We start from the raw sequence: 21,650 nt of genomic DNA, 5'->3' as shown, positions 1-21,650 counted from the left end.
ATACTGTTAACAAATCATTTTGATAAGATTTAGATTCAAATCCTGATACCTTGTTGGAGATTAAACATTGTGTTGACCATGCCACATCTCCATGTCTGAAAATGGCCTCCATTCTTTTAGCACTGACGATCCTGGGACCACTGTTAGACATACCACAAAGAACTACCTTTTTATCATCAATTTTAAAAGCGAATTCCATTCTTTTAAAACTTTGTGCATATTCATCTAATGTTTCCATCCACTATATGTCCAGGACAACATTAGTGTCAGCCAAATCAATCACATAAAAATCATCAGTAATAGTGTAATTGCCAAGAGTAATATTCAATTTAGGAACTCTAAGAGTACTAGATAAATTAGTTCCACCTGCTACTCTAACATCAAATCCCTCATGTTTTTTAGTCTACAAACCACATTTTTCCACAAGTGCTGCATCTATAAAATTATGAGTTGAACCACTATCAAGCATAACAATTACACGCTGTCCATTCAAAACTCCTCTAACTTTGAAAATATTATAATGTGGAGTTCCTGACATGGATGCTATTACTCCTCCTCCTTGTTTAATACCTATTTTTGACTCTATGTTCTGTGATGCTCGTACTATATTGGAATCAACATTCTCTTCATCCTCACTGTCAGACATAACCTCAATATAATGAATTTTTCCCTTCCCTAAACATCTATGTCCAGGCTGCCATGCTTCCCTACAACTGAAACACAGTTTTTTCCTTCGGAGCTCTTCCCTCTCCTCCTTATCTAACCTGTTTTTAGGGAAATTATCTTTGTTGAAAGGTTGTTTGTCTTTTTCTGGTTTAGGAGGTGGTCCTTTATTAAAAAAATTTCCTTTTGAAGATGGTTCTAATTCCCTTGCTCTTTTGACAGTTGTTTGTAAAGTAAGGGGGTTTAAGGACTTAACCCAACCTTTGAGGGAATCAGACAATCCATCTATAAATATCACAATCTTGTGTCTTTCTAAAATTTCAGTAACTAAGACAACCAATTTTTCAAATTCAGAAATATATTGTTCAACAGTTCCAGTTTGCTTAAGCTGAGTCAAATCCTTAAGATGTAATTCAGGATCTTTAGAATCAAACCTATCAATAAGTTTCTCAGTGAACTCAACATAAGTGCCTATCAAATTATGACCCAAGGTTATTTGCCCATGATGCCACCATTCATGTGCTACACCGTCAAGATGTAATGCAGCATATTTAATTGCCTCCTCTTCCAACATAGGATTTAATTGGAAGTATGTGTCTATTTTTTGCACCCAAGCCCGAGCAGTTGTTTTACCTGTTCCATCAAAATAAGGAATGGACATTTTTCCAATTTTCCTTTGCAATTCACTGTTATTTCCTCGCTGTCCTCTTGGCCTATGTTTCATTCTGACATTTAAATATTCTCTAAATGTCATTGTTGTTCTGAATTCTTCACCGGAACCTAACCAATCCTGATGTATTTCTTCCTATATTTCTCTTATTGTTGGTTCATTTTCAAGTGGTTGGTTTCTAGCAGTAAATGTAGGCATAAATGGTCTAGTTGTTCCTGTTCTTTTTGGCTGATTATTAACTGACTGTTCATCTCTACCCCCATTGTTTCCCCCATTATTTTGATGTTGATTATTCTGTCTTCCATTATTTTGGTGCTGATTTATATTATTAGCCATAAATTGGGTCATCAAGTTGGTCATCCTGTTAACATTATCTTGCATATCTTGCTGACTTCTGATTAATGCAGCCAATAAGTCCCTATTGTTATCCGGGTCTCCCATGTTGATTTCAAAAATAAATTCCTCGTCAATTTTTGTGTGGCTATCCTCAATTTCAAACGGAATAGATGAACTACTCTGTGCTAAAGGAGAGTTTGGGAATCTGTTTTGACATGCCCTAGTACTTCGGAAATTATAATTTCCCTGGTGCATACTCAATTGTGCATTAAGTTTTCATGAAGTTTCAATACCCTACAGGCTGGCAGGATTCAAAAGCTCTGATACCACTGTAAAATTCCTTACTAGGACTGTTTGCAAATAGATGTGTTTATCCAGTTTATACAAATATGTAGTAAAATGAGTATGGAATAATTTAACCTTTACAAATCCAAATTAACCTTCAGGTTTAATAGAGAACACATCATTTATTATTTAATCTTTAATCAACATTCAATTGGGTATCACACAGTGCACCTGTAATTTGCAGGGCTATTTATTTCCATTCTCGTGGCTGATGGCTGACTGGAAGTCTTTATTAGCCTCTTATTTAGTCGGAAGTCTTTATACATTCTCCATGACCCGCACAGCAGATGGCTCTCTGTTATGAATGCAATATGATTTCCGCACTTTGGTAATTGTTTTCCCGCCTCTCTCACGGCATATGTTACACCTGCTTTGGATATTCGTGTCTGTAGGAACACGCTCTGGGCACACCCATTGTCGGTCTTCTAGTTCACGCGGCCGGAGGAAACCTGCGCAACCCGACCATACCCGAAAGTGAGTCCTGGGAAGGAAGATGTGTGTGTTTCTGAACGCGCTACAGGATTGAAGCTCGCACGCTGTCGATCTGCCAAAGGCCAAACCCGATATCGGGTTTCTGGGAGTGAAGGAAGCTGCCTATTATTATGAATACGCTGAAGAGAATGCAGACTGCGCACTGTTTGCTCACCGGAAATGTATGAAGCCCATGTAAACCTCCACCAAGCTCCGATAGGTTCCTCCTAACACGTCTTACGCACAGTACTCACGCCACTAGATCATTTTGCAGGGATTCACCATTACGTAGTTCCAATAGGCCAGATGAAGCTGGCGAAAGGAATTGTTCAACCCGTATTGCTATCACATGGATAGAAAAATTATCTTCTGAACATTGTATTTTATATATTTCCCCCTCTTTTTTATTTGCCAAGCTTATTTAAAGGATGCAACCAAGGAGAATTCCCGTAAGGAACCAACTCCCGCAGATTAAATCATTAAATAATAGTTGGGCAAACTAATATTTAACATTAATCTTTATTGAAAAGAACTCTTATTATAATATATCATGCCAATATAAAAATGATATAATATAAAGAAAGTTCACTTTATTAATACCAAACTAAGCTTAATTTGACGGGGACATGACAGATTAAGTGTTGGAAAGTTGGGATTGGGGTCTAATCATGTTGTATTGCCCTAGTTGAGTGTATGTCAAGGGTTGGTGTGTTGAGAAGCATGGGTGTGTTGTTGGAGTATGGAAACCTTATGAGTACTCAATAGCCTTGTGAGGAATTTTGGGAGTGAGCGAAGAGTTATCACCTAATTGGATAGGTGAGTTGGGAGAAAGATCTCCCTCAGTTGGTTGATTTTGTGGATGCTCTGCATCAGACGAAGATGGGAAATGGAAGGACAAAGGAAAGGGAATCAAAAGAAATAAAAAAATACAACGAAAAAAGCACCCGAAAGGAATTACAATTTGTCAAGTACTGATGCACATTAAAGGGTTCGGTGAAACTGAAGAGTGAATTAGTGAAGTCAAATTCGTATGAATCCGTATGGACAGGGGAGCCAAGAATGTACGGACCCATGCAAGATCGTGGAAGGGACAATGGGAAGAGGCCGTGCATATCTGTACGGGGCCAGGGAAGACACGAAGAAGGGAAGGGAGAGAAGTTGTACACCTCGGAAACATTTTGGCCTTAGAAAATGAAGACATCGAGGACATCCATTCACATCCGTACGAGAAGAAAGGTCAAGCCGAAGAAGACAGCCATACAAACCCGTACGAACAAAAGACATTAGCCATGGCAGGTTACCATATGGGAAACAGACAAAATCACCGTACAAAATCATCAGGTGACGGGGGGTGGAAATCCGTACGGAACAGCTGTACGGATCCGTACAAGAGAACCTGAGCACACATTGGAAAGAAGCATCATACGAATCCGTACGAAAACAAACAGACATCCATACGGACAAGTTACGTTCAAGGGGTTTGGACAAAATCTGTACGGAATTGCATAAAATCCTTACAAACTTGGAAGGTGAGTTTGAAGGAATCCGTACAGAATTGGTTGCGGAAGGATATCCATATGATGACAGGTGGAGGCATTCGTACGGCCAAAGAAACAGTTGTGCTAACGGTCTCGCACAGTGAAGTGTATATATGGCAACAGAGTTGTACGATGACACAGCAAAAGCTTTGAGGCTTATAAAAATTGATCAAAGAATGCCAAAGGTGAGTTTTGGAAACTCCCAGAATAGGAGCAAGGTGAAGACAATACACGCAGGATCCATGGCCACACCCAGCAGCAACAGAGGAAAGAACCTTAGAGCACGAATGCAGAGGGACATACGAGTAACTATGCACACCCTAACATGGGAAGGGTTGAATGGAACAGTACAGGCACATAGGTGTGCAGGTCGTATGTGTGATGTTTTAGACCACAATGTGTATCAAGCCGTACATGGTCAGGTCATACGGGAAAGACAGACAAAGTAGGTGGTGGGAGTGAAATCTGGATTTTTTGGCTTCATTGACAATGTTTTTGGCGTCTTAAAAATCACAAAAATCATGTGCGCCATGGAGTTTCGTGTGGTTTTGAAAATCATGTGTGCTGCCCCTTGACCCCGCTGGGGATGCTGCCACCAGACCCCCACAAGGGGTGTTGCCCCCAAACCCTCATTTTATTTGGTAGGTACAGTACAAGTTGGGGTTGTCCAATATAAGTCTCGGCCTACACTCTTGTCATTAGTCTTTCCAGATATTACTTGATGTTTACTTGTAGTCTGGAAGACTTTTTCTTTTGGGGGGGGATAATGTAGTTGGCATAAAACGCATATTGTTATGTTTGATAATTTTGGTTACCCGACAGTGTATTAATTAATTGTATTAAGTGGGTTGTCACTCTCGGGTAGTTATGTGTCGGTTGGTTGACGGTTGTGTACCTCTCGGCAACCGTTAGGTCCTTTAAATATGTTGTGTACTGCCAAGGAAGTAGTACGGTATTGTCAGATTGATTGTAATCCTCGACTGACCATCTCTGGTCTCTTCTCTCATGTGTGAATAAACTATAAAGATATATTTCACTGCCATGTCCAGTATGCATTGTCCTGTACATTATTATTTGTATTTAATTATTGGTTGTAGCGGTAAACACTGATGTACATTCCTTTAACTAAGCATTAAAGTCTGATACAAATTTCCAGCAGGTAGAATATAACAAATCAACTCTAATATTAGCTACAACTCCAAATACACCCTAGGGTTTGATACCCTTATTTCCAAAATGGAGCGGTTGGCTGAGAATAAGCTGGAAATGAGTGGTGATTACCTTTAGAAGGTCTACCCTGCAATTATTTGATGGAAACCTACCCTCAAACTGATAAATCTGCACTAAAATCCCCAATGAAGGCTGCTCAAATGCACACTGAAGCTAAATACTAATGTAACCTATCACCAGGAGAGATGGGTTTTCATCCAAATCTCCAAATTCTTCCAGAAGTTTGCATTCCTGGAAGCTCCAAGGTGCTGAAACCGTCAAGCTTGCTGCTGATTGGAAGCATAAGAATGAATCCAAATGATAGGCAAAATGCCTTTTTATCTATTTTGGGGTTACTATTTAGCCTTAAAAGCATAAAATATACTTGAGGGGCTAATTTATCATTGTGAACTTGGCTCCCATTTAAAAAAAAATTTAAGTTACTAGGATGGAGGCACTTTTCACTATTCCTCTTATGTTTCTCTGTTACTGTTCACTTTTTACTATTCACATAAGGCCAACTTTAATATTTCAATTTTAATCATAATTTCACCCCAAAACTCCAAACTGAAAGGCTCGTAAAGCTCCCTACTGAGCTCCACAACCCTTGGTTGGGTTCCCCAAACCACCTTGCTGACATACGGGACCCCGATGATAGGCCAATCCCTGCTCAACTGCTTGTCACCTAGGAAGGGGACATTACAATCCTCCCTTCACGGAATTGCTTGCCCACAAGCAATGCATCACTATGCCACTAGGATTCCACACTAACCGTAGGTAGAACACTAATGCTTCCGCTACTCCATTCTGACATAAATGCCACATAACTTCCATACCTGAAGCAAATCGCCAAGATCATTAAAATGCCAATGCATCATTGAAGCCAATTCTTGGATCCCAAACCAAAATATCGAACCTGTTGAATGAGATGGAGGGGAATTATCTCAACCAAACACCATGAAACAACCACCCGTGGGAGTAGACCAACAAGAAAATGTGGAAATGAACTTCCACAACCCAATAAACCAACAGAAATAGCCACCTAGTATCGCTGTTGTAACTGAGACCAACAAACTGAATGTTGTCATAGGTGTCATCATACCAATGCAAACCATTTAACCCCATCTCATACTCCATGTTCATCCAATAAACATACTTCCATACACTCCCAAGTAGCCGAAGTGCTGATGTACTCCATGAAAAATCAGGAAGTACAACATAATTCTAACTAGGACAGCCACTATCCCATGCAGAATCTATGAAGAATAAATCACCAATGAACAAGTAGATCATTGCCTTGACATAAGAGATCAATGACATAGCCAGAGATGAGTTATGGTTGTCTTCAATGCCCATTATAGACAACTCATGTGTGGCTGGCCCATTAGGAATGTTGTCAATAAAATCATATTACCATCAAGAAAATGATCAAGATCTGAATTTTCTGAATTTTTAAAATTAACCAATCTTTTCTCATAATCATGAAAAGAGTGGTGAATGTCACGAATATGTTGAAGGTGGAGCTTGGCTTGATGGGCCAATAACTTGACTTGCTTTGCCCTTTCTAGCCAATCATCATTCAATTTCTGAGACTGCTCTATGTCAGCTGCTCCAAAATGTTTAAAATCAGTCCCATAATGAGATGCATCATAAAATTTACCTTGCCCAATGCTTGCATTTTGTGCACCAATCACAGTAGAGTCTATATCACTCATTTCTCTATGATTAGAGGCTGCAACATCATAATAACCATTCCCAGCATATGCATCTTGCATGCCATCATTTGCAGACTCACCTTTACTAGTTTCTTAATGAATAGGGGTTGCAAGTTCATGTTCTTTTCCAACTGCTGTTATAAAACCAGATTGTTGGTAAGTAGAAGTTCCCACCATTGTAGATGATGTGTGACTAACTTGAAAACAATAACGTTCCCTTCCACAAAATTGGATATAACACTTGGGGCTGATCCATCAAGGGTGCATCTAATATCCTCATTGTTTTGAGCCTTCTAGGGGCTCTCTAACAGAGGAAACTCATTAACCTCATGTTGCAAACTAGTTACACATACTGAATTTTCTGAATCATACCTCTTCTCTTGTTCACACACAACAACAAGATCTTCTTGTTTGTTTACCTCAAGAAGTTCTTCCTCTGCCTGCTCAACTTGTATACATTCTTCCCTTGGAAGTAATAAGGATCTAAATTAGGTTTCTCTCTGTTGTCTTCTTTGCTCCATGAGATTACAGCAATCTTTGACTTCTTGCAAGTGTTGTTTTGCTTGGGCAGCAAGTGTCTTAGCCTTCAATTCTCTTTGTCTCCACTTATTGCACATGTCTTGGGTCTTTTCCACATCATCCATGCTAGATTAAAAAAAATCAGATCTTATGTGGCTTATATTCAGTTCAATGGAAGATCTTATGCTTATGTCACCATTAGGTGTTATGGCTGCCATCTCATGATTTAATGAAGGTATGTTGCTGTCATCAAACAGAAAATCAAAAGTACCATCATATCTTTTCATCTTATCTTTATGAAGATCACCATGGGCTGCTGTCCCAAGGTAAGTACCATGCTGACATTATCTCTCATGAGCTGCAGGAGCTCCAATCACATTGTGGTCTGCTGGACCAATCACTAGTCTGCTATTACAAATGATGAAATCAGTTCTCTCCATTAGGACAACATCATATCCATCCAAAGAATCCAAAGCATAGGTGGTCTCCATACTAACCAAAATGATTTGATCTTCCCATGGGATCACTGAGTGAAATGTCTCAATCATTTTATGATCACCAATGTGTGAAGGATAAGAAACAACATGTTGTGTATGGAATCCTCATAGATCTCCATCTTCCCTCCCTTCATGGGTGGAAGATCATCAACTAAAGGTCTTCCCAACTGAAGGGTATAGGCATCATGGTTGTGAGTTAACTTCTCCTCTTTCATGGTCCTCGATGCAATTGTGAAAAGGTGATCTCTATCCGCAACAAGGTGCACATAGTTGTTCTTCCTCTTGATCAAAGCTTCTTGCAACACTTCACAATCCTGGGGTCTATCCTTCCCCCACAAATCGACCACCAACTCATAAATGTGATCAAAATGGGATAAGGCTTCCATAATCATATCCTCTTTCACCTTCACCTGATTCATCCAAGAGTATGAATGATAAGACTTGTCTTCCACATGCAAAATCTCAGCTCTACCATCATGTTCATCCCAAACGGCCTTCTCCATGACATCTTCCTCTTTTCCATGCATGTGAGCTAATTCTTCAACATACTCAAACAAAAGATTATCATGATAAGAGTGAAATGGTATAATATTAATAGACTCATGCCTCTCTAAATCTGTTGATGTAGAATATTGGAAAAATGAATTTCTCATTAAATTATCTTCCCACTCAGCATGACTAGGATCATTATCTCCACAATCTTCATTGGATTCAAGCTCACATGAGGACACTATACTGCTGTTCAAACTCAGAAAATTTGAATGTTGATCATACCTTTCCAAGGTGCCTTGGTTGTCTTCTCTTGCTTCCTTCTTCATGATGGGTGGCTCCCCAAGAAGTGTTGATCTAGGAGGAGTAGTGAGCTGAACATCATGTCTCCTTAGCTAGTTTAGGTGACCGAAACTTTCTAGATGCTTCCATCTCTATGGTTGCTTTGTTTTCAGATTCCCATCAGGTTCATGATGAACCACACATTGTCAAAGTGGAGAATCTTTCCATTTGGCAATCTCCTAGTCTCTATGAACAACTCTTCCATGCATTGAATCTCAAACACCCTCATCAAATGCTTTTCTAATGTAAACATGTGTACAAGATCATGGAAGCCAAGGTTATAATAAGCTGCCATACCATGTATAGGGCTGAGAATTATGATCTTCCCTTCATGTTTCTTGATGCTCAGGGATCCACAAGTTATTCCACCAACCAATGGATGTGATGTCAAGGTACGTAGAGACTCCTTCCCAAGCGGTTGATCCCTAACGGTGTTGTCTTCATCTTTGTACTCCATATGAAAACCATGTGATTCTTTTTCCTCCAAGCTAGGGTCTTCACATGATGACTGAATTTTGCTCTTCTTATCCTCACAGGTAAGCTGAAAAACACCTTTGTTCTATTCTTCCACCATAGGGCTGTCATAGGCTGACTGATTTTTTTTCTCCTTAGGATGCAAATCAAATGATAACACATCTTCTTTCCTTTCTTCTGCATATCCTGCAAGTGGCTGATCCATTATGGTGTCTTCTTTAACTTCATGGTCCTTATGAATGTCAATAACTTCATCCATCTTGGGGCTTTCACGTGACTGAATTTTGTCTTTATCATGAACATGGATAGACTGAAGCAAATCATCTTCCCTTTTTTGTACTTGCACATTTGAGTCTTCACCTTCCCCAATGCTTTCTTTACTATCCTTTGCTATTTCGTTCTTTTTTCACTATAGATGTGGACTTGTAAACATCAAGTCATCTTCATCCTCATCTGGTATACCCAAAAACTGTGTGAATGAAAGCATGTCTTGTATCTTTTGAGGAAGAAAGCGATACTTATCATAGCTAACCATAATTATTTTATTTGTTGGTGAAGCATGAGGACTCTTAGCTGTCTAGTAGATAGATATGCACCATTAGAATGCCCAACTTTCCTTGAAAGTGTATCTTCAACATGCTACAGTTTTCGAAGTATCTTCTGTTGTGAATGGTGAAGGTCCCACAACATTTGTTCCCTACTAAGCACCTTTCCCCTGGTTCCCATTTTGCTGTCCACAATCACAACTCAAACCAAACTGAAAGGAAAACAACTAAACTTTACCCAACAGGCTGGCAAGATCACGGCTCTGATACCACTGAAAGATCCCCAACCCAATTCTAACCAAACAAAACTGATCCAAACCAACTATTTGTTTTGCTGATAAAGTCTTTGGCCAGCGTATGTTAAGTGGGGGTTTGACTGATTTCTTTGTTTTGTTTGGGTTTTTTGAGTGTTTTGAATGCTAAGTGAAAGAAATAGCTTACACAATATAGAATAATGCATAACACATTAAGGAGGCAATTAAGATAACTTTCTTTCACTTAAAAAGACCAATGTACATACCTTTAACTGAGCATTAAAGTCTGATACAAATTTCCAGCAGGTAGAATTTAAGAAATCAGCTCTAATATTAGCTACAACTCCAAATACACCCTAGGGTTTGATACCCTTATTTCCATAATGGAGCGACTAGATGAGAATAAGCTGGAAATGAGTGGTGATAACCTCTGGAAGGTCTGCCCTGCAATTAATTGATGGAAACCTGCCCTCAAACTGATAAATCTGCATTAAAATCCCCAATGAAGGCTGCCCAAATGCACACTGAAGCTAAATACTAAAGTAACCTATCACCTGGAGAGATGGGTTTTCATCCAAATCTCCAAATTCTTCCAGAAGTTTGCGTTCCTGGAAGCTCCAAGCTGCTGAAACCCTAAGCTTGTTGCTGATCTAAAAATTGGAAGCATAAGAATGAATCCAAATGATAGGAAAAATGCCTTTTTATCTATTTTGGGGTTACTATTTGGCCTTAAAATCATAAAATGTCCTTGAGGGTCTAATTTCTCATTGTGAACTTGGCCCTCTTTTAAAAAACAACTTAAGTTACTAGGATGGGGGGCACTTTTCACTATTCCTCTTATGTTTCTTTGTTACTATTCACTTTTTACTATTCCTATAAGGCCAACTTTAATATTTCAATTTTAATCATGGTTTCACCCCAAAACACCAAACTGAAAGGCTCGTAAAGCTCCCTGTTGAGCTCCACAAACCTCGGTTGGGTCCCCCAAACCACCCTGCTAATCTACAAGACCTCGATGATAGGCCAATCCCTACTCAATTGCTTGTCACCTAGGAAGGGGACATTACAACATTACTTGCTTACCTTAGGAGATTGCACTAAGCTTTGTGGAGTTTTTGCTTTGCATGTCAAAGCAAGGCTTAGTCAAGTGTCACCAAAGATTGTCCGTTGTTCCTACATTCTTAGGATTAGATTAGAAGTTCCTCAAACCTTATGTCTTTTGCCATTTTATTTTTCAAGCAAGGAGTTAGAATCTAAGTTCCAGCAACAGCCAAACATTCAAGCATTCAATGTAAATCCCCTTGGATTACCAGCAATCACATCAACCAATTGAGCTTATCCACGAGTCAAGACCTGACAGTAGAAACCTTGGAGTTGTCTTATTTGATTGCGAAGCATAGCATTTGAGAGACTTTACTCAAGAGAGGATAAGATACCTTGGTATTTTATTCTATGTTCGATTGTGCTAAAAAACACATCAACAATTAGTTCTATCTTCACCATAGTTACAAGACTCACTTGGACTCACCATGACTTGGTGAGTCCCCAAGTGGTGGGCACGAAGTTTGCCAAACTCATTGGACTCAACAAGTCTAGAGAGGAAGACTTGGCTGTAGCAGGGAAAGACAATTAAAACAAAAAAAGACTTTAAATGACTTCTTAGTTCTCACACCTAAAAAGCACATTCATTTCATTTTCAAGCACAAAGAAGAGGAAAAAAATACTTTTGCAACAAAAAATACATGCCATTGAAGAAAAAACTAGCACATGGGTTGAGCAAGAAACAATGATTGAAGACCATTTGGACAAGTTTGTAGCAGCCCTTGGTGTATTTAAAGGAGCTTATAGAGGATTTCAAAGAGACCACCATTGATTTGGAGCAAGTTTGAAGAGGTAAGTTTGTATTTTGGAGTTTTTTTTTTAATTTAATCATTTTTGTTTTTTTTTTCAAATTGAACAAAGAAAAATCCCTAGCTATCAAATCTTAGCTGTTAATTTAATTTTTAGTAAATTTATAGCTGCAAACCCTGACTATTTTTAATTAATTTTAATTTAATTAGAAACCATAAATTATAATTTATTTTCAATTTATATCTTATCATAGCATATTTTACATTTATAAATTTTTCCAATCACAATGTCAAACCTAGTTAGAAAGTTGGAAACATGCCATCCCCGGGACAAGGAAAGGGGAGATAAGTTGTGTCTGTTGGCAAAAAAACATGCGCTAAACTATATCCAATAGTGCTTCTTGAAGTTGTCATGTCCCCTTTCTAGAGTGGACATCGGAGACGGAGGAGTTGGCCTATCATTGGAGTCTCGTAGGCTAGCAGAGGTTGATTGGGACTCATTCGGTGCATATAGTGATTGGATTTTGGCTTTACAGGCAGTTTGGAGCCAGTTTGGAGCAGTTCCTAGATTTTAGGGGGTATCCCTAAATTTTAGGAGGTCGTGACAGTTGCCAGTCGTGAGGTTATTCATGACCTTTTAGATGGTTTCAGTTTCAGGAGATTTGGGTGTGTTTCCTAGTTTCTAGGAGCATCCCTAGATTTTAGGGATGAGACTGCCAGTTGATCCATGATTTCCGACTTCAGTCACAGACAGGTGGCAAATTCCGTTTCAGGTTTTTGGAGTCATTTGAGCCTTCTGTAGCTATTTGGGATATATTTTTAATATATTTAAATATTTCTTAAGTTAGTGTTTAATTATTTAAATAAGGCTATGTTTATAGCCATTTTGGAGTGATAAGGGGTTTTTGGCCTCATCTGGATGCGTATCCCTTGGTGTGATAGCTCGTTGGAAAGGTCTTGGACTTTTCTAAATATTTCTCTTTTGACTCAGATCCTTTCGGTGAACGGATTTCTTTATATTTGAAAAAAGGTCATTTTCTATGCACTTGACAACTTAAAATGAGAAATATAACATTTTAACCCTAAACGCCCCATTGAGTCACTTTTAGGGTTTGAGCTTAGTGGGAAGGTGTTATAAGGAAGTTGAGACCTAATTCTTATTATCTTTTACACATTTTACATCTTGGATTTGAGATTTGGCTCTGGAAGAGCTTTTCAGCATCTGGGACGCCAACCCCAATGCCTTGCCTGTTTGGGACGTAGCCCCCAATACAGTGGTTTGGATTTGTTTGCAGCTATTAGCATCTTGGAGATTGTACGGCATTCTTTCTGGAGGTTCAGCAATTCTGACAGAGTTCAGCGTGGGGTTTGGGGTTTCTAACCAGTTGGGTGTACTTGGCAGCCGTACGGTTGTACCTGGCAGCCACTTTCCTTCCCACGTGCAGCACTTGGAGGGCTGGAATCTTGCCACAACTTCATTCCTAGTTATGTTACTCTTTCAGCATCCAGGTTGGAATTATTCCTGATTGTAATCTTCCTGAAATTATTGGAAATCTTCATCTGGTCAAATATTTGATTTTATATTCAGAAATCTGCCTTGAATTGAATTTGTTTTGGCTGTATATGAACTTCATTTTCAGTACTTTGTTCATGTACTTGTACTTCATTATTTACTTGTTGAAAAATCATCAAAATACAAAAAGAATTCAACCCTTCTGCAACTTCTGTCTATTTCTGAAAGAAAATATTAATAAGCAGGAAAAATCAATTTAAAATAATAAAAATTACAACAGATTAGTAAAAGAGATCCATCAGGGATCTTTCAGTGGTATCAGAGCTTTGATCTTGCCAGCCTGTTGGGTGAAGATCAAGAGTTCTAATTCAGATTTGAGTTTAGTTTGGTTGAAAATCAAATTGGACATCATGACAGGGTTGTTTAGAAATAAACAAGCAGGAAAAGAATTTGAACAAACACCTTCAAGGAGTTCCAGACAGTCTAAGGGTACAACTCCTTCAACAAGTACAAGGAGAAGGTCTCCTGCCAAGACATTCAATGATATAGTTATGAACAACTATGATAAGTATTGCTCTCTTCCTAAAAAGATACGTGACCACCTTTCCTTCACACAATTCATGGGTGTACCAGTTGAAGATGACTTGATGTTTTCAAGTCCACGTCATCAACCAAGAACAAAACAAGAGTCAATTGAGAGCAAGGGAAGCAAAGGAAGAGGAGCAGATATGATGTTTACCAGTGAGATTGGTAGGAAACTATTTGAAGATTTTGAGAGACATGTAGATCCAATTGGTGCCTCTTTGGTTGGTTACAACGCTGTCTCATCATTTTTGGTGGAAGATGTGAAGGAAGAGTTTGTAACTTCAAGCAATACACAAGACATTCATGAGAGGTTTGATGAGTTTTCAGATTGCCCAAAGACTGATTTTGAATCAGCAATTGATGAAGAACATGAGGTTGAAATGGACAGCGTAAGTTTGGATTCATTTGTCACACTACTTCCTCTTCTCAATTGGGAAGACCATGAGGAAAGTCGAAATTTAATGGTGTGTAGTGAATCCAAAGATTTGTCACCACAGTATGATCATAATTCTGAAGTCCATAACAGCAGTGACGTAACTTATCTTCCTCAAGATATGACAGCCTTTGGTCATGAAGAGAATAGAGATTTGCATTCTACATTTGCGGGTGCTTATGGTACAAGCATGGGTTATGCTGATGCAAATAATACAACTCACCATAAGTCTGATTTTGTGTACTTTGGGGCAACTGATATAAAACATTGCCAAAAGTTGAACGAAGATTGGTTACATAGAGCTGCCCAAGCAAAAACGCTTGCTGCCCAAGCAAGACACCACCTCCAAAGAGTCAAAGAGCGTCACAATCGGTTAGATGACGCAAGGATACAAAGAGAATCATCCATTAGATCTTTATTTCTTCCAAGGGAAGAAAAGGACAGCGAAGATATATTGAATGGAAATAGAAATCAGTTTGATTTTCTGAGTTTGATCAGCAATTTTCCTTCATCTAATGAGTCAAATTTGAAACCTTGCACTGAGAACATTCAAGTTGGGAAGACTAGGTGTGAAGTTTATGAGTTGTTAGGTGGCATTCATAGTGGACCAGCCACTGAAGGTTTATCCATGTTGCAGAACAAAAACATCTACTATTCATTTGTGGACTTGTCACCTCTTTCATATGATAGGGCAGCGATGTACTTATTAATTGGTGACTCAGTTTTCTTAGATGTGATAGTGGGCTATGAAGATCAGCGTGTAAGAGACTATATTTGGTGCATGGCTAAACAATATATTTATTTGGCATCCTCCAATGAAGACATACTAACTTGTGGAGAAATTGGGCAAGTTGCAGCCGCTGATCAAAGGTTTTGGAGAGGTTTCCATCACACTTTGCTTGTTGGAAATTGTCTTATTGATGGGTCCATTTCAACATTGAAGATTGGTGGTATTTATGGTTTCACAGTGGCTATAGAGAGACACGGTATCGAGGATGCCTCTTACTATCATTGTCTCTTCATGACAGATGGATGTGGATTTAGTTTTATTTGGGATCCAGGTGTTGATTCATTTGATACAGCGTCTTATAGGGATTATAGTATGTTGCTCCAGATATTAAGATTATATGGCACTTATATCAGAGGAGAGCAGCAGGAGCAGTTTATGTCCTACAGGTGGTTTGTGTGGGATCATGGTATAGACATGTGTAGTACCTTCCTTTCGTGGATCCTACATGGGTTGCTTCACTTCAGATGTATAGATGTAGTCGTGGGTGTACAATGGTTGTTGACACTTGGACGGTATGTTCGGAATATCACGAGGATGGAGCTGGAGTTTACCCACTATCCATCTCAGTTTATCGAGCAGAGTGGGATGACAGTTGATCCACAGGTTGATTGTCATCAGATAGCTAGCGTGGATGAGTTATGTGATGTTACTCCTAGTGAGTACTTTGAGCCAGTTGATGTGGCAATTTCACCTGATTCTCTAGACAGGGTGATTGTTTCATTGCTAGTTGGTGATTACATATTTTTAGATGCCAGCTTGGACAGTGATGATTTTAGTCAGTATTATATATTGTCTAGTGAGTTGGCATTAGATCTTCCGGCACATCAGCAGCAGTGTGTGGCAGTTGTGTGTCACTTGTGTCAGATGGGGTCAGATCACAGAGGGTCTTCCATGGATTGGCATTCATTGGATATTATGACAGATGTTATGCATGTTGGTGATCACAGACACACTAGTGGTCTTGGCATTTATGGATATTTGATCTATGGAGATGATATAGTTTTCCATTGCTCACTTGAGGTATTCAGCGGGAGCTATGCTTCGCTCTGGGACCCAGACAGTGTTGATTTGACAGCACAGGTGCTTCAACATTTTGAGGAGCCATTCCAAACCGGGGCATTGCATGTTGTTTATATCAGAGATGAGCAGCAGTTACATGCAATGATTTGTTTACATCTTATTTGGGATGGTGGAGGATTGGTGTTTCAGTTGCTTGTGGGCAAGCAACTCCGAGAGGGGAGGCTTGTCATGTCCCCTTTCTAGAGTGGACATCGGAGACGGAGGAGTTGGCCTATCATTGGAGTCTCGTAGGCTAGCAGAGGTTGATTGGGACTCATTCGGTGCATATAGTGATTGGATTTTGGCTTTACAGGCAGTTTGGAGCCAGTTTGGAGCAGTTCCTAGATTTTAGGGGGTATCCCTAAATTTTAGGAGGTCGTGACAGTTGCCAGTCGTGAGGTTATTCATGACCTTTTAGATGGTTTCAGTTTCAGGAGATTTGGGTGTGTTTCCTAGTTTCTAGGAGCATCCCTAGATTTTAGGGATGAGACTGCCAGTTGATCCATGATTTCCGACTTCAGTCACAGACAGGTGGCAAATTCCGTTTCAGGTTTTTGGAGTCATTTGAGCCTTCTGCAGCTATTTGGGATATATTTTTAATATATTTAAATATTTCTTAAGTTAGTGTTTAATTATTTAAATAAGGCTATGTTTATAGCCATTTTGGAGTGATAAGGGGTTTTTGGCCTCATCTGGATGCGTATCCCTTGGTGTGATAGCTCGTTGGAAAGGTCTTGGACTTTTCTAAATATTTCTCTTTTGACTCAGATCCTTTCGGTGAACGGATTTCTTTATATTTGAAAAAAGGTCATTTTCTATGCACTTGACAACTTAAAATGAGAAATATAACATTTTAACCCTAAACGCCCCATTGAGTCACTTTTAGGGTTTGAGCTTAGTGGGAAGGTGTTATAAGGAAGTTGAGACCTAATTCTTATTATCTTTTACACATTTTACATCTTGGATTTGAGATTTGGCTCTGGAAGAGCTTTTCAGCATCTGGGACGCCAACCCCAATGCCTTGCCTGTTTGGGACGTAGCCCCCAATACAGTGGTTTGGATTTGTTTGCAGCTATTAGCATCTTGGAGATTGTACGGCATTCTTTCTGGAGGTTCAGCAATTCTGACAGAGTTCAGCGTGGGGTTTGGGGTTTCTAACCAGTTGGGTGTACTTGGCAGCCGTACGGTTGTACCTGGCAGCCACTTTCCTTCCCACGTGCAGCACTTGGAGGGCTGGAATCTTGCCACAACTTCATTCCTAGTTATGTTACTCTTTCAGCATCCAGGTTGGAATTATTCCTGATTGTAATCTTCCTGAAATTATTGGAAATCTTCATCTGGTCAAATATTTGATTTTATATTCAGAAATCTGCCTTGAATTGAATTTGTTTTGGCTGTATATGAACTTCATTTTCAGTACTTTGTTCATGTACTTGTACTTCATTATTTACTTGTTGAAAAATCATCAAAATACAAAAAGAATTCAACCCTTCTGCAACTTCTGTCTATTTTTGAAAGAAAATATTAATAAGCAGGAAAAATCAATTTAAAATAATAAAAATTACAACAGATTAGTAAAAGAGATCCATCAGGGATCTTTCAGAAGTAATATGCAAAATACAAAGCCAATTAGAGACTTTGGACAAATAAAAAGTTTTGTCAATTTCATTTATAGAATATAACCAGCTTCACCTAAAGAAAAATTCAGCTTATTGAGAGGCAGCTTGTCAAGGGTTCAAATTAAGTTTTGTCACTGCCTGTTTCCAGGTTGTAGACTGGAAGAATGTCACCCCTGCAAGTAAGAAACTTATATAGCTGCAAACCAGTAGTCTTGTCACTTGTGCACATTCCATGTTTTTAAGAAATCATATGATACTAATGCTTTCCAAGTCAAAAGGATGTCCATTGTCCATCTTGTGTGATACAGATATTTTAAATTGACAGGTTTTTGAATTCGTAAATCCATCAATTAATCTGATCGTGGATTTTAAACAGGCTCCTTTGATCATAGGCGCCGATGGGATACACTCAACTACAAGGAAGATCTTGTTTGGTGCAGTAGAACCTCGTGACAATGGAAGGACAATGTGGCGTGCGGTGATTGACAGAAGTCTCTGCTCACACAAGGTCTGTATCAAATCCAACTTATGTTGCTTCTATTTATAGTCTGGCTTTTGAAGAGCTTGTCCTTGATTTCAAATAGTGGCCAAGTCTTAAGGAGCATTTGCACTGGTATGCATATTATATGTGCTAGCAAATGCCGATACCATTTTGAGCTCCCATCTGGTTCCATTCTTGATGAGGATCTGTTTTGTCAAGGCCTTGGTGACTGGAACTCTTGCATCGATGCAAAATGGCCGAACAACATTTATTATAAATGGTGTGAAAGATAAACTGTATTGGGCCTTAAGTGTCACAGATGAATGTACTCAAGGAGAAACAAAAATTCGTTCAAGAAGTAAAGAGGAGGCAAAAGAAAGGCTGTTAAAATATTTTGAAGGGTGGGATGTTGCTACCCATGTCATTCAGGTGAGTAAATCCATGCTTCAAGACTAAATTAATTCTTTCGTTGTCTTTAACACTAGTGTCTGGAGCTTATAAAATGCCTTGCAAATTTTATCTCATCGACTTGAGCACAAGAATCTAACTCACATTCTTTGCAGGCCACAGATCCAGAGTTTATCCTAGAACGTAGGGTGTTAGATGTTCCTGTACTTCCAAAGTGGTCATGTGGTCATGTTATTCTTCTGGGAGGTTAATTATTTATCATTTGGAGGAAAATTTATTACATTTACTAGAATTTCTTCAATATGCTCTATGTTACAATTACATTTCTACAAATCAAAATTTCATTTCCCCAATCAAAATTCACTACTGTTCCCTTTTGTAGCTAACCAGGGTCTTCCAATATTTCATCATCTGTCAGATGCTGCACATGCTGTAACTCCATCATATGGCCAAGGAGCTAATCTTGCTTTTGAGGACGGACTAGAGCTTGCTAAGCAGCTTACAATTTCTTCTGATTTAAGGTGATTGTATCTTGTTTTTGCCTTTCTATGGAAATTAACTAAATGTGAAGTCGAATCCATATTAAACTGTCAAAAGTAGATACGATCTGTTAACTATATTTGTTAGAGACTTTTTTTCAGGGAATTTATTAGATGTGTGCTTATGAGTTACGATAACTTGTATTTGTTTATGTTGAGTATGCTAGTTGCATAATAGAGTAAACTTTTGGATTTATTTTTCTGAAAACCCTGATTCGATTTGTCAGGAGTGCCTTTGAAGCATATGAAAAGGCAAGAATTCCACGTGCCTCTATTATTTCTGAAAAATCTCAGTCCATCGGTGTTAGACCAACTGATGAATTCTACAATTGGTTGTACACTGCTGTTCCAGAAAGCTAAATATTGTGAGTGATTGCAATAACTAGTGAGTTTCCTTTTTCTAAGTTACTACTTTCCTTCCTATAGGTAAGCCTCTTCTTCCCAATGAATAGGATTTATAGACGTGCTGGTCATTAGATATTCTGTCTTTCTGCTTTTTCTGTATGGCAATCAAATTAGACATACTGAGCTTCTGATTCAACCAAAGTAATTTATCCTCATGAATTGCTTATTTGGGAAGCGTAAATTTTGTTTCTGGTGGCTGCAGGTCTTACAGAATGCAGAATCTTCTCTCAAGATTAGGCATCCATTGCTTGCAGGGTAAGTAAAATAGAGAATGTTTTCTTCCCAAACTTCTTGGCATACTACTGTTTCTGACTGTTAGTGCATTTTTATTATCATGGAATTGCAGGTGGTGTGCGGCCGCATACTTGAAATTAGATGGTATGATATAATAAGGGGTAAAGTTGGGGCATTTGCTGTGAAGATGACAGTTCAAACCTTGCAGACTCTGCGTTATTGTTCAGCTACAAGAGAATAGAATGGCATAATAACCATGGGGCATATTATTATCGCATCCTTGGGCTGTCAACGTGCATATCATAAAACTTTTAGTAGGCTTGATTCTGATGATAGATGATAGATGATAGAGATCCACTGCATATGGTACTGTTGCATCTAGTATTGTGTTGTGTAATAAAAGTCTCAGTTTATAGCCCAATGTTGTTTTTGTAACAGGAGACACTACATATTAAGTCAGAAGTACTGGTTGAAAGTTGAACTGAGCAATGACTAAAGCAAAAAATCTGTAGCACAGAGCAATGGAGAGGCTCAGCATGGTTCATGGCTGTGGGCTTTTTAAATTTTATTTCATGGATATGGTTGATAGAAGATAGCAGAAATTCATAGAAAAAAGTATTTATTTAAACATAATAATGATTGAGAGAATCTTCAAACTTCGTCGTTCCACTAGAAATTTTTGAAGTGGTAGTTAAAACTTTACACTGAAAAAGTAAAAATACAAATTTAGAAATTTGGAAATTTATATTATTGTATTGTAAATATAAATGTCACATTATAATTGGTATCTATTTATTATTTATTATTTCCTGCCATGGTTGTTAAAACTTTGCAGTAAAAAAAGTAAAAATACAAATTTAGAAATATGGAAATTTACAAATTTAGAAATATGGAAATTTATTTTATTGTATTGTAAATATAAATGTCACATTATAATTGGTATTTATTTATAATTTATTATTTGGCAGGATATTTATGCATTCATTATCCTTTCAAATCACTTAAATATTCATTAGTCATTGTTTTTCAACCAATCAATTTTTAAAAAAAAAAAAATTAAATTTCTCTTTTTAAAAGTTAACATGCAAATTTTTAACAAAAGTTATGCAAAATAAGGTTCCTTTGTTATGTGATTAGTCAATATCAAAAATATTTTAAACTAAAAAATATGTATTTTTTGTCATCTTATTAATGACATTTTCAAAATATAAATAAAAAATTCAACAAAACAAGTATATCTATTATTATTATTATTAAAAATTACTAGCTTTGTTCTTATCACCAACATGTGATTCCTTTCTAGCCCCATTACGTGGCAGAAATATACAATTAAATGTATGCTTGTTTAGGTGCTAAGTACGGTTTACCCTTTAGTACTCCCATGTGCTTAAAATTAACGCACCCCTTTGATCTAGCAAACCATGCCACCCACTAATGTTTTAATATTTGTTTTCCTAAAGCTTTTTTTTAATGTCTTTAGTTACATTTTACGTACACCAATCTTATGAACATTTGTGTCATATCCCCCCTCTAACAAAGTGGAAGAAAATATAGAATCATGTGTGCTGATGACAAAGGGAGGATTGAAATAAATTATAAAATTGTTTAGATTTAATGTTTTAATTTTTTTAGAATTTTTTTCAATTTTATATTTTAAAAAACAAATT

General features: G+C 38.1%; 1 protein-coding gene across 5 annotated transcripts in view; it reads left to right on the top strand.

Annotated features, from left to right (window-relative positions):
* The window catches only part of LOC131073985 (uncharacterized), a 224,768-nt gene extending 204,126 nt beyond the window's left edge, over positions 1 to 20,642 (top strand). For 2 of the 5 annotated variants that reach the window (XM_058010532.2, XM_058010528.2), the window contains 7 exons: positions 18,293 to 18,424; positions 18,617 to 18,826; positions 18,961 to 19,051; positions 19,188 to 19,326; positions 19,572 to 19,709; positions 19,952 to 20,004; positions 20,096 to 20,642. In XM_058010532.2, the coding sequence (XP_057866515.1) occupies positions 18,293 to 18,424; positions 18,617 to 18,826; positions 18,961 to 19,051; positions 19,188 to 19,326; positions 19,572 to 19,704 (705 nt within the window). In that variant the 3' untranslated portion in view covers positions 19,705 to 19,709; positions 19,952 to 20,004; positions 20,096 to 20,642. Of the gene's footprint in view, positions 1 to 18,292; positions 18,425 to 18,616; positions 18,827 to 18,960; positions 19,052 to 19,187; positions 19,327 to 19,571; positions 19,730 to 19,951; positions 20,005 to 20,095 lie in introns of all 5 variants that reach the window. The other 3 variants (XM_058010529.2, XM_058010531.2, XM_058010530.2) reach the window with 3 other exon arrangements.
* Positions 20,643 to 21,650: the final 1,008 nt, after the last annotated feature.

The sequence above is a fragment of the Cryptomeria japonica genome, chromosome 9 (genome assembly GCF_030272615.1).
Source record: "Cryptomeria japonica chromosome 9, Sugi_1.0, whole genome shotgun sequence".
Classification (NCBI taxonomy): Eukaryota; Viridiplantae; Streptophyta; class Pinopsida; order Cupressales; family Cupressaceae; genus Cryptomeria; species Cryptomeria japonica.
The sequence above is the reverse complement of the archived record's forward strand: the minus strand, read 5'-3'. Positions and strand labels throughout refer to the sequence as shown.